This window comes from Curcuma longa, chromosome 5, assembly GCF_044706935.1.
Source record: "Curcuma longa cultivar G26 ecotype Majalengka, Jawa Barat chromosome 5, ITB_CL_G26_1.1, whole genome shotgun sequence".
In the NCBI taxonomy this organism is placed as follows: domain Eukaryota; kingdom Viridiplantae; phylum Streptophyta; class Magnoliopsida; order Zingiberales; family Zingiberaceae; genus Curcuma; species Curcuma longa.
In genome coordinates this window covers 12796751-12813984 of record NC_133865.1, presented here as the reverse complement: position 1 = coordinate 12813984, position 17234 = coordinate 12796751, and the positions used below count along the sequence as shown (strand labels likewise).

General features: G+C 34.9%; 1 protein-coding gene across 2 annotated transcripts; it reads left to right on the top strand.

Annotated features, from left to right (window-relative positions):
* Nucleotides 1-206: 206 nt before the first annotated feature.
* Nucleotides 207-16803, top strand: LOC141828899 (myosin-11-like). Of its 2 annotated transcripts, none has more exons than XM_074716287.1 (39): nucleotides 207-276; nucleotides 449-577; nucleotides 730-873; nucleotides 950-1095; nucleotides 1174-1330; nucleotides 1435-1493; nucleotides 1567-1726; nucleotides 1828-1977; nucleotides 2070-2206; nucleotides 2287-2433; nucleotides 2551-2652; nucleotides 2741-2798; nucleotides 3087-3188; nucleotides 7391-7428; nucleotides 7541-7667; nucleotides 7743-7913; nucleotides 8021-8152; nucleotides 8248-8357; nucleotides 8465-8522; nucleotides 8802-8979; nucleotides 9053-9258; nucleotides 9340-9459; nucleotides 10557-10655; nucleotides 10835-11056; nucleotides 11598-11737; nucleotides 12379-12490; nucleotides 12573-12623; nucleotides 12717-12800; nucleotides 12901-13071; nucleotides 13159-13308; nucleotides 13384-13590; nucleotides 13716-13859; nucleotides 13949-14019; nucleotides 14104-14203; nucleotides 15418-15474; nucleotides 15784-15840; nucleotides 15930-16010; nucleotides 16103-16185; nucleotides 16275-16803. In XM_074716287.1, the coding sequence occupies exons 1-39, from the start codon at nucleotides 274-276 to the stop codon at nucleotides 16396-16398; spliced, it is 4587 nt and encodes a 1528-aa protein (XP_074572388.1). In that variant the 5' UTR covers nucleotides 207-273; the 3' UTR covers nucleotides 16399-16803. The 2 variants fall into 2 exon arrangements, with proteins under 2 accessions (XP_074572388.1, XP_074572387.1); XM_074716286.1 differs by having other exon boundaries at nucleotides 13153-13308.
* The last annotated feature ends 431 nt before the right edge of the window (nucleotides 16804-17234 follow it).

Below are 17234 nucleotides of genomic sequence, written 5' to 3'. Positions count from 1 at the left end.
TGAAGGGGAACATCGGCAAACGGACACCACCAGCGACCGCGGATCTCGCGGGAGGTTTCGTGGCTCCCCTCGCGCGTCCTCTCCCAATGGCTGGACAGCGCGCTAAGTCGCTTTTGGTTCAAGCACTCCCACCTTCTTCTCCTTTACTCCCCTCGCCTCGTTTCAGGGTTCCCCGCCCTGCTGCCTCCCCTTCGCCTCCGAATCCTTCCTTACCTACCTCTTTGTCCTCCCTCCTCCTCCTCGAAGAAATTGCTTGATGCGAACTGATCCAAAATGGTGCGTAATTCTAAACGGAAACCTTCCATTTCTGGCCGTATTTTGTTATTTCTCATCCCTCAGAAACAATCTTTCGGGATTTTTTTTTCCCGATGAAAAGGAAAACACCGATCCTTTTTTTTTTTTATTTTTACGATTAGAAGTGGAAATTGTAAAAATTCATTTTTTGCAGGGAACTTCCGTTAACATTATTATGGGTTCTCATGTGTGGGTTGAAGATCCACAGTTGGCATGGGTTGATGGACAGGTCACTAAAATTACTGGTGAAAACGCCGAGGTCCAGACTTCTAATGGAAAAACGGTAAGCCAAATCTAAAAGAATTAATCACAGATTTTTTTTAAAAAAAATCATCTTGGATATCAAAAAGGCGGGAACCTACCAATTCACTCGGAGAATTATCTTTTTATCACATGCAAATGACAGGCTCAATTATGTGTTTCTGGTGATATTAGGTTGTCGCTACACTGTCAAAAATGTATCCAAAAGATACGGAAGCCCCTCCTGGCGGGGTTGATGACATGACAAAACTCTCGTATTTGCATGAACCGGGAGTTCTGCAGAATTTGTCCACAAGATATCAACTGAATGAAATTTATGTATGCTCTACCTCATTTATTGTATGTTTTACTTTTGTGGTTAGTGTTCTAATATTGATAAGCATTTCCGTGGCAGACTTACACAGGAAATATTCTAATTGCTATAAATCCATTTCAAAGGTTAAGCCATCTATATGATTCTCACATGATGACACAATATAAAGGGGCTCCATTAGGCGAGCTAAGTCCTCATGTGTTTGCAGTAGCAGATGTGGCATACAGGTTTTACTTAAATGGTGTTGCTTAAAGGATTCTGTTCTTTAACTTAAAGCAGTATGATTATGAGTTATGTATGACCAGGGCAATGATAAATGAGACAAAGAGCAATTCCATTTTAGTTAGTGGTGAAAGTGGTGCTGGAAAAACTGAGACAACGAAGATGCTTATGCGCTATCTAGCTTACTTGGGTGGACGTGCAGCCACTGAAGGCCGAACAGTAGAGCAGCAAGTTCTCGAAGTAAGTTGAGGGTTTGATGGTTGCTATGCACTGTTGAACTAGAACTGTCTACTAGCTAATGCTATCATCGAGTACTAAGTGTTTGATATGTGACCATTTTTCAGTCAAACCCAGTTCTTGAAGCATTTGGCAATGCTAAAACTGTGAGAAATAACAACTCAAGGTAACACATGAGAAGGTTCTGTTGGTAATGATGTAGTAAACCTCTTTACTAATTCATATTATCATGAATGCAGCCGTTTTGGCAAGTTTGTGGAGATTCAGTTTGATAATAAAGGTAGAATATCTGGTGCTGCCATCCGGACCTACCTTCTTGAGAGGTCAAGAGTATGCCAGATATCTGATCCAGAGCGTAACTACCACTGCTTTTACCTTCTATGTGCAGCACCAACAGAGGTGCGTCTTTCTTTTTCTTGGACAATTATTATTTGTGATGTAACTATGTGCTGTAAGGGTCATGGTGATTGTTGAAACATTTTCCCATCATAACATTCCAGGTGACTGAAAAGTACAAATTAGGGAAACCAAATACATTTCATTATCTTAACCAATCAAACTGTTATGAATTGGTTGGTGTGAATGATGCCCATGAATATTTAGCCACTAGGAGGGCTATGGATATTGTTGGAATCAGTGCACAAGAACAGGTAGAGATTTATTTTATTTTATTTTTTATAACAACTATCATGACTGACAAAAGGGAATAATCTGATTATATTCTGTTTGATTCTCTTCACAGGATGCCATTTTTAGGGTTGTTGCATCCATTCTTCATCTTGGAAATATTGTTTTTGCCAAGGGACAAGAGATAGATTCATCAGTTCCCAAGGATGACAAAGCTAAGTTCCATCTTAAGATGGCTGCTGAGCTTCTAATGTGAAGTCTAAATTCTCATTTACTTATACTCTTGCTATAGATGCTGTCTCTCCAAGGTTGTGAAAATTATCAATTATCAGGTGTGATGCTGATGGTTTGCAAGATGCATTGTGTAAGCGTGTAATGATAACTCCTGAAGAGGTCATTAAGAGGCCACTTGATCCTCAATCTGCAGCTGTAAGCAGGGATGGCTTAGCTAAAACAATATATTCTCGCTTATTTGACTGGTAAAGAAATGCCTGATGACTCAATTTCATAATTATCTTAATGCTCATGATAATTAGTGATACTAAAATTATGAATTTTGTGGGATTGTTTGTTGATCTATTTCATTTTACCAACAGGATTGTTGATAAAATAAATGTTTCAATTGGACAAGATCCAACTTCTAAGTCACTGATTGGGGTCCTAGACATCTATGGGTTTGAAAGTTTTAAAACGAATAGGTAGTTTCTGACTATCAAAATTTCATTCATGATGTGGTCTATCTTACTAGGCTATTTCAAAAGTTTGACTGGAAATTGTTATTCACAGCTTCGAGCAGTTCTGTATCAACTTCACAAATGAGAAACTACAACAGCATTTCAACCAAGTAAGCTCTTCCTATACAGTTCATTCATTCTCGGCTCTAGTAATTACAGTGTGCTAGGAAGCACAATTTCACTTTGTAGACATCATATGCAATTTTTGCAAATTTTCCAAATTACTTTCCAATATGACAAAATTTCCAATAGCAAGTTACTTTTCAAGTTAATGCCTGTTTATACAGTAATACTTCTTTAACCTAGCTGATGAAGAATTTGATCATTCATTGGAAAATGAGGATTAATGATTTGAATGATTAGTTAACAGTTAACTGGATCACAACTTTTTATTTCAGCACGTTTTCAAGATGGAGCAGGAAGAATACACAAAAGAGGCAATAGATTGGAGTTACATTGAATTTGTTGATAACCAAGATGTTCTGGATCTTATTGAGAAGGTTCTTTCATTTCTCTTTACCAGCACACAATCTATTTGTAGTATAGTTTCCTTCTTTCTGGCTCAGTTTCCTGTTCTGAAGCATGCATATTTTCCAAAGTAGTGCTTTGTGCGTGTACCTTAATCAGTGTTCTGAATAGTGTCTATATTGGCTACAATGCTGCTTGAAATTCATATGGTAATGCTGTAGTTGAAATGGGAGTATTGTTGATTATTAAGACTGTTTAAATCTGAGTATTCGAGCTCATTATGATATCCATTAGACTTATTAACACGAAAACAGACTTGTTAGGAGATTTCTGTCAAATCCAAGCAATATAATGGGATCAACTTACTCTATGGCCTTAGATGTCGAGAGTCTTGGATCCATTTGGATAACAAATACATTCTTGGGAGATCTTATCATACGGTCTTACCTGACTAAGATCGTTGAATTTTTATTTTGTGCATCCACACTTCTAAAATTTTTTCTTTATGCTATGGTGGTACTAAGAACAGCAAGTCATTTATGTTACTAAAACTATTTGACATTGTTATGTAAAAAATGGGAAAATTTGTGACCATCTATCTTCAAACATTATAAGGAGTATCCAAATATATTGCTAGGGTGTGGGCAACTAATGTATAATTACAAAATTATGAAATGAAGTGCAATTCATAGAAACCAAACCATACAAAAACTCTATCAATTGAATTATAAAGAATTATAATGTAATTGAATTAAAACAAAAAAAAGTATACAAGAAGCTTGTAGTTCTAAGAATGTCACTAGAATAATGTGATTGAATACCAGATCTACAATTTACAGGAACTATATACAAACTATATTAAAGAACTACATTAGAACTATAAATTGTGGACTTGAAAAGAAATATGAAAACACATGCTATTTATATATCTTTTAGTTGTAAGCCACTATTATTGACTAGAAAAGGAATAATTTAATATTTCTTCTCACTATAATCAAGTATCTCAGGTAGTTAATCAAAATTGGCAACAATGAAAAATGTGCATTATTAACTATTTATTATGGATCCTAACCATCCTAAATGTGAATATTAACAAGGAATGGCATATGGGAGTCTAAATATAGAAGGTATGCCAAATAAATTTGTGTTGCAAATGTGGAAGAAAAGACAAGAAGGTAGAGGCAAATGCATTCAACTTTCTCATGAGATAGTGGAAGGTAGTAAGGATGCTAGAAGGAACTATATAATGGAAAGATGCAAGTGATAATCTCCTGAGATTGTGGAAGGAAAAAGGGATTTCTGAAAGGATGTCAGATGTGGGAGGGAAGGCGTGTTGATGAAGTAGAATGAGATGAGACAACAAAGGCAGGGGCACAAAATGGAGACAAACGGATATGATGGAGGCGAATTGTTCAATCTTGTGAGGTTATAAACAATGGAAGAAAAAAATAGAAACTTGGAAGTTGAAAGAAGAGACACATGTAATGACTGTGCAACTTCTCTAAAATTAAGTAGCTATTTTATTCATTAATCTAATATACAACTACTTGATAACATAAAGCATATAAAATATATATTAATTATGTGAGAAATGTTTTTGTTAATATAGTGTGTGTGTGTATATTAACATATGATTCACATTATGTAATATCAGGTTTTTTTTGCCTAAACACTTGGACACCTTATCCAAACTCAATATAAAATTTTGGATACCCAAACCCAACTAGAAAGCATTTTGCATTTTTGGGTTGGCATGGCTTTATTACCCATTCCTAGTGAGAAATGCATCAATCTAAAAGAAATAAACTAAGCATATGTGTAAGTAGAGCCTAAGCAATCTCAGCTAATTGATGATTCTTACTTTGTAATTTTGCTATAGAATGTAAGGGAAAGAAGGCTAGTGAAGGCTACTTTGGCTCAAAAGAGAAAACTAATGTATAAGGTTTCTTAGAATTATCATTGTGAATCACTTTAATAGACAATTTTAAAATAAAAAGTTGAAAATATAGAGAAGTTTAAGGCTTTCGTTCATTAGAAAGTAGCATGCCATTTGAGAATAATCATCAATGACAACCATAAAGTACTTAAACCCAAGAGTAGAACTCACATGACTCAAAACCATTTGAAGACTAGGATGATCTGAAGAGGAAATGGGATTGTGAAAAAGTAGAAGGAAATGGAAGTAGATCTAGCTGCCACAATTACCGAGACTTATGCTCTACATCGATCACCTTGCTAGTTATTGAATCTTAATGAAAACAGAAATGACATCGAATGCTACACAACAAAGGTGAATAGAAATATTGTGAGATCTATTGACTATTGTGGCATTGGTAGGACATGCTTGTAGTTAAGCTATATGAGTAGTGTGTGAAGGATGACTAGTGGGTAGCCGTGCAAAGTAGCAAACATCTTTGATATTGCTTGAATTTCTCTTAGTTGGAGTGCTTGAGTTTGTCTTGTTCACTAGATTGCCTGTTATAGCCTCATTGGGTGAGAAGGTAGTATAAGCTTTCAATATCCTCATATATATGTTCGATAAAGATGGAATGGAGGAGTCTCATACAATGTGAGTTTGTCACTGGCTGTGGTCCAACGGATACAATCGCTTGAGTGAAGTTGGTAGTCTCATCTCATTGCCAAGAGATGAACCAAATGTATAGGATTAATTTCTCATTCATACCATGTAATGAAAAAAATTATTAAGGTTGGTAATCTCATCTCATCTATCTTTATTATTCGTCAATGTAAAATTACAAGCAAGCCTCTAGTATTATATGGTATTTATATTTAAGTCCCTAGGTTCATAACATATTTCTTTAGATTAATCTTCTGCTGAGTAGCATGGAAAAACCTTTTACATTTAGTAACAAGGTTCACAAACCATCATACAAGATTTAAAACACTCCTAGTACACAAGGAATGATTTTAGCTTGGTTCACAACTTTGCCAAGAAGCCCAGCGAGAAGCAGCTGCAACATGATAAATAGGTAAGGTGATATAGGATCCCCAGTCTGATGCCAATATTCCCCTTAAACTCCTTGGAAACAATTCCATTTAGTCGGCAATAAAAAATAGGTGAAGCAAGATAGGCCTTAATCCATCCTAGAAACCTCTATGAAAGACTCATGAGTTTCATGATAGCATTATCTGCATTTCAAGAAAACTCTATCAAAAGGACTTTGCCAACAATTACATAAAGACTTGAGCTTTGTCACAAATAGAATGAGCACACTATCTTACAACAATAATGTTGTCTTGAATATTTCCTACCAGGTAAGAGAGTCCCTTGGTTCATTGAAATCTAGGTTCATCATATGAGGCGTCATTCTTTTTACTAACAACTTAACAAAGTCATTCTGTTTTCATTTTTCTTAGGAATGAAAATGATCCTTCTTGCTCCATAAGCAAGGCACAACCCGTTCAATCAGCTTAATACTTTCCTATATAAGCACTTAGACTCTACACCACATCCATCTAGACCTAGGGTTTTACCCTCACGCAAGTTATTCAAGGCAGACCACGCCTCTGAAGGTTCTTAACTAAGATCAGCAGTTCTAGGAGCCAATCCATTCCACCCAACCCAATACATATTTTCAATCAGGTTAGCAGTAGAATTAGATCTTCACAGGTTCTATTACCAATGGACAAAAACCCTACATTAATCCTTATATCCCTTACAGTGCCATTATCCCATTGATCAACAACTTCAATTCTCTTCCTCCTTGTTTTAACTGAATTAAAATAATGGTTTTTTTTTTGTCTTGATCTTTGACCTAGATCATCTTGGAATTAGATTTCCACTTAGATGTTCATAGAGATGATAAAATTTGCATAATTGCATTATATTTGGTCCCTAACAGTAAATAATTGCCTCTTGTGAACTGCAAGCTTCTTCTATTGTAGTATTCTCTTTATTCAATGAAGTTTCTTAACCCCTTGCTACCAACTCTTCCTTCATATATTGCTCCTATTTCCATGATTTTCTTGTTATTTGATGAGATGTCTTATTTCATGCAAACTCATATGAGTTCTTGTTTACATGTTGCTTCTTATACTATTGTATTTCTCTTTATTCGATTTAAATTCTATTTCCTTATTAACTCACTTGATTTTCTTATATTATAAAACTGATTAAGACTGTAAATGCAAATGGTTATAAACTGTTGTAATGAATGGAGATTCATGCAAGGAAGCTTATTCTTCTATTCCTCTTTTTTTTTTTTTTTAACAGAAACCTGGAGGTGTGATTGCACTTCTTGATGAAGCATGGTTTGCCTTTTCATCTTATTTATTACACTTGTGCTCTTCTACATTTTAAATGTTTTGGATATAAACTTTTTTAGAATGGATAACTTATGACTGATAATCTTCTTAAATGCAGTATGTTTCCAAAATCAACACATGAAACCTTTGCACAAAAACTTTACCAGACATTTAAAACGCACAAGCGCTTCATCAAGCCCAAGCTTTCACGCACTGATTTTTCTATTAATCATTATGCTGGAGAGGTTGGATTTCTTGATTTAGCTTATAATTATTAAAAAACATTTTTTAATTTAATGTGTTTGTTTTTTTATTATTAGGTTTTATATCAATCTGATCAGTTCCTGGACAAAAACAAGGATTATGTTGTTGCAGAACACCAAGATTTGTTGAGTGCATCAAAATGCTCATTTGTTTCAGGACTTTTTCCTTCTCTGCCTGAGGAGACAAGCAAGTCTTCTAAATTTTCATCAATTGGGTCTCGATTTAAGGTGTATAATTATCTTCCTCTATTGTTGATAAAATTCATGTTTGAACATTTTAAGACCCTCTTGATATGGAATAGTGTTTCTAACTATAGTTTGAACATTTGCTTCAGCTACAACTGCAGGCTTTGATGGAAACATTAAATTCCACAGAACCCCATTACATCAGATGTGTGAAGCCAAACAACCTTCTAAAACCAGCCATATTTGAGAATGTCAATGTCATGCAACAATTACGCTGTGGTGTGAGTATCGTAGAGCATGCTATTCAGTTTTGAAAATTTTCATACAATTAGGCATTCCATAATCTATCTTTTCCTTATGATTTTGGTGGCATTAGGGTGTTCTTGAGGCTATAAGGATCAGCTGTGCTGGATTTCCTACACGTCGTATATTCTATGAATTTTTACACCGTTTTGGTGTACTTGCTCCTGAAACTTTGGTTGGGAAGTAAGTTCTATTTAATCTTGCATATGATAGAGTGTGTGGGTTATAAATTAGATTATATGACTTTGAATTTATGAAGTTTTCTTTTTTGGTTTTGCATTCATGATTAGTGATGAAAAGACAGCATGCAAGAAGATTCTAGAAAGTAAAGGGTTGAAAGGATTTCAAGTAATTCCTCGACTATATTTGTCACAATAGTTTTCTATATTTGCAAATTCATCATTTCTGAATTCTTGCTATCATAGTTTAGTAATATTGACCACATTTGCTATATTGACTACAATTTCATACTTATGACACATGTAGGCCACTTTTATCTGGAATGAGCTTGCATCATGAAACTCACACTAGAAACTTTTTTGGTGTTTGCCTTGGCTTTCAAGTTTTGGGTCAATTATTAACTCTTTACTCTTTGTGTCTTTATTGCACTTCTTCCTGATTTTGCAGATAGGTAAAACAAAAGTTTTCCTTAGAGCCGGTCAGATGGCAGAGTTAGATGCTCTACGAGCTGAAGTGCTTAACAGAGCAGCAAAGACTATCCAAAATCAAATACGAACACATATTTTGCGGAAGCAATTTATTGCTTTACGGAAGGCTACCATTCACGTGCAATCATTGTGGAGAAGTGTGTTCAACTCATCTCAATGTCTTGGTATACTCTCTGGCTCTTTATTCATCTAACATGATTATGTTTATAGGAAGATTGGCTTGTAAGTTGTATGAGCACATGAGAAGGGAGAATGCCGCAATTATAGTTCAGAAAAATTTGCGGCGATATAATGCTAAGAAGGCTTACAAAAAGATGAAACATTCAGTTCTGATCCTACAAACTGGTTTTAGATTTTTGGCTGCTCGGAATGAGTTCAGATTTAGGAGGCAAACAAAGGCAGCCACTATTATTCAGGTTGTTCTTTCACAATGAGATCATATGACATTAACTCTGTTCTTTTTATAATCCTCTTTATCTTCCTGTCTTCTTTTGCAGGCTCAATGGCGTTGTTATAGAGCTCATTCATACCACAACAGGCTGAAGAGAGCAGCAATTGTCACCCAATGTAGATGGAGGGGAAGAGTTGCAAGAAGAGAGCTTAGGAAGCTAAAAATGGTTGGTACTTTGCTTTCTGGTGATTTAGCTATTTGTGCTGGTTCATGAGGATAAAAACATGTGTTCAAATTGGGTTCTTTACGTTTTCTTCTTCATTAGCCTACATGTTTTCTTTTCATATCCTTTAAAAAAATTCTACCGCATCACTGTGTGAAGTTTTCACGTGTCTTTAATGTAATATTTACATATTTTCTTGGAAGATGTCAACTTCTTTTCTCTGGACAAAGTTTGCAATATGAAACACTTTTCTGATGAAACTTGTTGACACATGTTTATACTGGGAGACAATCATGTAGATGAGCATGCCAAGGATTACTTATTAACCTTTTATTGTCCTATAGATGAACTAGCATGAGCTGCATGTATTTTGAAGAGAGAATTAATGCATTTTGTTTCACTGCACTTGGTGGTGCAACCATAACTTTTAAGACTAGGATTTCATGAAGTTTTTTGTTAGTTTTAAGAAGGTCCAAACTGTGATTTTTGTACATATAATTTTACACTATAGGATATGCTTGGAATTGGCTTATTGTTTAATTTTAAGAAAATGAGAAACTATTAGTTGTAAACTGAAAATTTTACAACTCCATAATTTTATTGTTATGTAATCATTTTTAGAAATTGTTGCAAGGTATATAAATCCAGACTACATTTCTGTTGCTTGGAATTTCATGGGCATAAATTGGTACACATTCTATGCATTAGTATGAGAACCCTCATTTGAAAAGGAAAGAATAAGCATCCATCCCTTCCCTTCCCATCCCTCTGTATAAAAACATAACAACAAGAAGAAACTACTAGTTCCAACTACTTGGTAGCTGCCACAATGAATTAAATCAATGATTGTGTTTGTACATTGTGCTTAGTAGTAGTACTCTATAATCTTGAGTTGGACAACTGCAAAGAAAAGAGAGAAACAAGAAATATCATAACTGTTTCATTCCCAGATATCTATTCTTTCATTAGTGCTTATACATTAAGGAAATGCTTCCAAAAATAACCACATCCTTCCTAATTTTTTTATTAAAGTAGTTGTTTTTAAGAGGACTACTTGTAATCCATGATATGCCCCATCATTAGTCTTTTGTTTGTTTCAGGCTGCAAGAGAAACAGGTGCTCTCAAGGAAGCAAAGGATAAACTTGAAAAGGCGGTAGAAGATCTTACATGGCGTTTGCAGTTGGAAAAACGTTTGCGGGTAATGTTTGAATATCTCAGTCACTACTTCAACAGCTACAATTATGAATCTGGCCTACGGTGAATAATCATGAATGGAACACAGATCTTCATGCTATGTTTTTTGTATTCTCTTACTCATTTTGTTGCATTTTAAACATTGTACTGAAGTGGAGTTAGGTTAATCATGTGATAATACAGACAGATTTAGAGGAAGCTAAAGGACAAGAGATTGCAAAATTACAAAATTCTTTGCAAGATCTGCAAAGTAAAGTAGACGAGACAACTGCAATGCTTATCAAGGAACGAGAGGCTGCTAGGAAAGCTATTGAAGAAGCACCTCCTGTTGTCAAGGAAACTACTGTTCTTGTGCAAGATACTGAGAAGATTGATTCCTTGACAGCTGAGGTGGAGAATTTGAAGGTACTTATCTTCATCTATGGCCATACCTTTAGCTTCATGTTACTTTTTCTATAGTGCAAAGCCTAGTGGGTATGATGTTCTTTCAATGATTTGCAATCAAGAATCAAGTTTCATTTAATTCTGTGATTCATTTCCCCCTTCATGTTCACATCCTGAGGTAGTAGCTTCAGGAATTGATTCTGCTGATAGATTATATCGGGGTTAGTTAAATTGAATGAGAAATGGAAATACTCAGTATTTTCCTTTCCAGATAATGGATGTTTAATGAGGTAACATGGTTCAACATGTGGCTTCTTATCTATCAAGAGGAATGTATCGAGTTTAATTTTCCAGATTTCATGATTTTATATAGTTTATGGTTACTGGATTAGCTAACATGTGTTGGTCTTGTTGTTTATCCCTAGTTTGGAAGAATTTTCTAATGAAACAAATTTCTTGGCAAGTTCTTTTTATTATTTTATTTTACACATCTCCCAGAAATTTTAGCTTTTACAATGTGAACGTATCGATTAATTTCAATGCAATCTTCTTGTTCTTTTAGGCATCGTTACAGTCTGAAAAACAAAGAGCTGATGATGCTGAAAACAAATACACTGAAGATCAAGAAGTAAGCGAAGAAAGAAAGAAGAAGTTACTTGAAGCAGAAGGAAAGTTACTTCAACTAAAAGAAACTGTGCACAGGTTTTAACTTTTCCTTTGTCTTGTAGTGTATCTGGAGTTCCCCATTATTAATAAAAGTGTTTAGTAGCTCTTTCTCAAATACATAGTTATGGTGAAAATCAAGGACTCCATAGAGTTTAATAGGTTGATATTATTATGCCTATTGAGAAATGTGTTGACCTTAGCATCAATCTGTCAACTATCTGGTAAGTGGTATCTACTATACTAGTTTTGGGATCTTTGCTGTAAAAAATTGCCCATAAGTTGAATTCCCCTGCAGCATTTGTTATGAACTTTAGGAATATTTCAAGCAGTGTATTTAAAAATCAATCCCGCTGAGGTTGAATTATTTGCACCATCATTTATTCTCTACAAGTGATTGATGCTGAGAAAATTTATAATGATTGTGTAACAATAGCTCTCTTAAAAAATGCTACTGTTGACTATGGAAGATTAACTTTGTTTTGTTGGAAGAGACTCAACACCAAAAGTTATGGCTATGATTGTAGTTCCATTTGCTGCAAAATGCTTTCTATTATTATATTCATTTTATGTGGCATGATACAAGAAAATAGATATCTGAAGTTGTCTGTACTGCTGACCAGTTGAGTATAGTAGCAAAGTCGATTTTAGGTACATTAATTATATACTTGCTGAATTAGGCTGGAAGAGAAACTAGCAAACGTGGAGTCAGAAAATAAGGTATTTCGTCAGCAGGCTTTATCCATGGCACCCAATAGATTGCTATCTGGACGTTCAAAATCAATACTTCAGGTGAATGTAACAAAATTATTACTTCATTTATCATGCTCATATTTTGTCCTATTAAACCTATTTTTCCTGGTTGTAATGCCAGAGGAATTCTGAAAATGGTCATGCTATCACTGGCGAGACTAGAACTATCTCAGTAAGATGAAACTTCTTGCTGTCCATAATCTAGCTTTGTACAGAATAACTGAACATGATTTTTTTCTTAACTGATGTGATTTGTGTGGTTTAGGATTCCCTAAGTGCATCATTTAACATGAGGGAGAGTTCTGATATAGAGGATAAGCCACAGAGAAATCTCAATGAGAAACAACAGGTTGAATAACTTCTTATCTTTTTTCTGCAAGGATGATTCTCCAATTGTGCACGTTTGTTTGGTTCTGTCACTTCAATTAACTTGTTTACTGCATTTACAGGAAAACCAGGAGTTATTGATTAGGTGTATTGCACAAGACTTGGGATTTGCAGGGAGCAGACCTGTTGCTGCTTGTATTACTTATAAATGTCTTCTGCAATGGCGATCATTTGAAGTGGAGCGGACAAGTGTTTTTGATCGTATTATTCAGACAATTGGTCATGCTATTGAGGTTTAAATTGGTTTATTATTTCTATTATTTTTTCTTTGATTAGTTTTATTGATCATATGATATTATTCTTTCTATACTAAGACTCAGGATAATAATGAAATATTGGCATATTGGCTTTCCAATTCTTCAATGTTATTGTTGCTGCTCCAACGCACCCTGAAAGCAAGTGGTGCAGCAGGCATGACGCCCCAACGTCGCCGCTCATCATCAGCTACTCTTTTTGGGAGGATGACTCAAGTATGGAAATATGTTATCTAATATATTTATTAAGAAATAATGGCACTTTCTTATTCTGCACCTTTTTTCCCTTAGAGTTTCAGGGGTACACCACAAGGTGTGAACCTTGCCTTAATTAATGGGAGTTTGACAAGTGGAGTAGATAAATTACGCCAAGTTGAAGCAAAGTATCCTGCTCTATTATTCAAGCAACAATTAACTGCATATGTGGAGAAAATATATGGAATGATCCGGGATAATTTGAAGAAAGAGATATCTCCATTGCTTGGTTTTTGCATTCAGGTAAATTTGGGCTGCTAACTTTGTGTTACAAGTTTGACCATGATGCTTTGTTTCTGGTTAAAGTGTCTTTATGGTTTGGTGTTTTCTCAAATTTTATGGTTTGTTTCTGTAATTAAATGATACAGGCTCCACGAACGTCAAGAGCTAGTCTAGTCAAAGGGTCTTCTCGTTCACCTGGAAGTACTGCTGCACAGCAAACTTTGATTGCTCACTGGCAAGGGATTGTCAAGAGTCTTGACAATTTCTTGAACACATTGAAATCAAATCATGTCGGTTTATTCTCCATCCTCAAACCTTGCTGTACTTTCTCTATCATTTTCAATTCTCTTACTCATGATAGTTGCCCTTTTATGACCAGGTGCCTCCATTCTTAGTTCGGAAGGTCTTTACTCAGATATTCTCATTTATAAATGTTCAATTATTTAACAGGTGCACATTTTGGACTGCCTGCTTCTGAAAGAAATTTTGTGGCTGACATGGAAAAAAAATTTCAAACTCTGTTTCTTTGTGCAGTCTTCTTTTGAGGAGAGAATGTTGCTCATTTAGTAATGGTGAGTATGTTAAAGCAGGATTAGCCGAACTGGAACATTGGTGCTACAAAGCAACTGATGAGGTAGCTATCCTATTCCAGAATAATAATATATTACTGAGTTTTTATGCTAGGACGAACAACTGTCTTATAGGATATGCTTTAGCCTTGTTTCACTTCTCTGATTTTTTTTCAAGGTTATTTTTTTTCTTTAAATGACAGTGTCAGATGAAAAGTAGGCCAATATTATTTGTTAAGTTTGCTTATCTTAGTAAACTGTTTACTCTATGATAAACTTTACATAACATGTTGAGAAATTAGACATTAATAGGAATAAAGAACTATGCAGGGTATAAAATTTTACGTGTCTAGTTCTCATATTATCAGTTAGCAACTGGTAGTTTAGCTCTCCACCTGAGGTGATATTGGACTCAGGAAGGGGTATGTAAAAGGGAATTAGACTAACAAGAGTACCTCTTCCTTAGTTTCACATTGCTATTTGAGGCTTTCTTGGACATGCTCAATTTTCAAAAAAAATCCCACCTAAGAGTCTTGACATTTTGGTTTGGAATGGTTTATTTAGGCTTTCATGCATTGACATTGAGACATGAGATAGGAATAAGTCTCACCTCCTTCCTTTTGTTCACATGGCAGTGGGAGGTCCTCTTGGCATGCTTAACTATCAAAGGATCCCCCTTCCTCACATAAGTTTTTTGGTTTTTGGGTTGAACTGGCCTCCTACTATCAAGGCCCTCTAGTTATCTTGGGTCTAGGAAGGCATGCAAGAATAATAAAAGATAAGCTTCTTCCTTCAGTTCATTGTGGTTAAGTGGGATCCCTTTTGGTCAATGCTTCAATATGAGTAGCCTCTTCAACAAAGAATCTTGGCAATTTCAGTTGTACTGAGATTTCCATTGGGCTTTATACAATGAACTCATAATAGAGCATATGGTTATTATCCTATGGGTGTTTTTCTCAACAGTTTAGAACTATTAATGATAGTACCGCATGAAACTATTAATGATAGTACCGCATCTGAGATCTTGATGCCTATATAGTTTTTCTTAACTCTTGTATTCGATTTTGGATAAAAAACAATTGGCATGGTAGAGTACATAATAATCTACATGCAGCATTAGCAATGACAAGTTAATGTCCCAACTATTTGTTATACGTGAAGGTTGATTTATTTGTTTGCTTAAAATACTTGCTGTATGTTGAATTAAATTTAGTCAAACTAGGTTGGTCGAGATTACCTTGTTTATCTTCTTCCAAATCTATCCATTTCTTGGTTACAGTATGCAGGTTCGTCGTGGGATGAACTAAAGCATATAAGACAGGCTATTGGGTTCCTGGTAATTACTTCCACTTCATTTTACAGTGCATATTTTTAGAACCACAATGACTAATAATTCACCACAGTATAATTTTTTAATCAAGCTCGACCTGATACTTTCGACTAGTAATATATTCTTACAATTATATTCAGTTTGATCTCATGTCATATCAGCCAAATCAGCAGCTCATTCTACAATCAACACACTGCTTCATGTATCTTGCACGCTGTAATTAGTTGCTTAATTGTTAATTAGAAATTTAAAAAATGATTGCAAAGTCTACAACTTCAAATTAGAGAATCTACAAATCAACTGTGAATTTTTCAGGTCATCCATCAAAAGCCAAAGAAGACCTTGGATGAAATTAGCCATGACCTTTGTCCTGTGAGTGACAAAGTTTATTTTTAATCTTTTTTGCTTCTCCACTGCCACCTTTATTGAGAATCCAATAAATTTTACTTCTTACTTTGCAGGTACTTGGTGTGCAACAATTATACCGGATAAGTACGATGTACTGGGACGATAAATATGGGACACACAGTGTGTCTCCCGAGGCAAGATTCTTGTCCAGTACATTCATAAAGAATGCTATGAGAAAAACTATTAGATTATGAGATATCCAATAATCCATCTGCAAATTGACTAGGTTATATCAAGTATGAGGATGCTTATGGCTGAAGAGTCGAACAATTCTGTGAGCAACTCATTCTTATTAGATGATGATTCGAGGTAGGAATTGCATTGCTTTATGATCTTTTGATGGCTGTTCTACCATTTGAGAATCTTCTGGCTGCTCATATTCTTTTTGGATCATGCAGCATACCATTTTCAGTTGATGACATATCAAAGTCAATGGAACCAATTGACATTTCTGATATCGAGCCGCCACCACTTATTAGAGAGAACTCAGGTTTCATGTTCTTATTGCCTCGCATTGATTGAGAATCGAAGCCAATTGTCTTCATTCATCTTCAATTTTGTGGGTTATTTGAGTTACTCCTTGAGGTGCCAATGATCAGCTGCCTCAAAAATTTTCAAGCTCGCAAGATCATCATTTTTAGTGCCAATAATCCAGTGGGTTTAGACTCAATTGGCTCAACTCAACTGAAGAAAGCTGCTATCGCTGTTTCGTTTATTTAGAGGGGCCAATTCGTTAGGGTATCTTGGATGTAACTATATATGTATATTTGTCTTGCTAGAAACGACAGACACTACCATTACATTCTTTTATTTTTCCACTCAACTGAAGTATTCATCTTGAACTGTTAGTGTTTGGAAAATACTTGAATCTCGATGAAATCGAGGTAATATTTTCCTCCGTAGTAGTTAATTGTAATTTCTTAATTTATTTCCTCACATATGATCATGAGATTGATCATGTAAAACTAGTGGAGTGATAAATTTCATCTTTTGTTATAGTTGAATTGTTAGTGTTATATTAAACTAATAAGAAAGAAATAAAGATACTTTATTTCTCCTTTTGCATTTTGACTTTGAGTGAAGGTTATAATAATGAGAATGATTGTACAGAATCTATAATAAAATCAACATATGAGGCGAATGTTTGTTTAAAATTTGAACTTGTATTTACATAAGTTGAAAAAAAAATAAAAGCAAGCATGATAATCAATCTTCCTCGTAATGTAATATGATCAATAAAGTCAATATGAATAAGATGAATGTATTTTTTTTTATGACTTAGGTATCTGATTTTTCGAATTGATTAAATTTTAAGATGGTCAGTCTGATCTCACAGAAATTTTTTAACCGTTATTAGA

Bases quoted from the DNA above. Each gene is read 5' to 3' on its own strand.
- LOC141828899 (XM_074716286.1), top strand. The intron at 7,429-7,540 runs GTTTGCCTTTTC...TCTTAAATGCAG, and splicing joins GCACTTCTTGATGAAGCATG to TATGTTTCCAAAATCAACAC. The intron at 7,914-8,020 runs GTGTATAATTAT...CATTTGCTTCAG, and splicing joins CAATTGGGTCTCGATTTAAG to CTACAACTGCAGGCTTTGAT.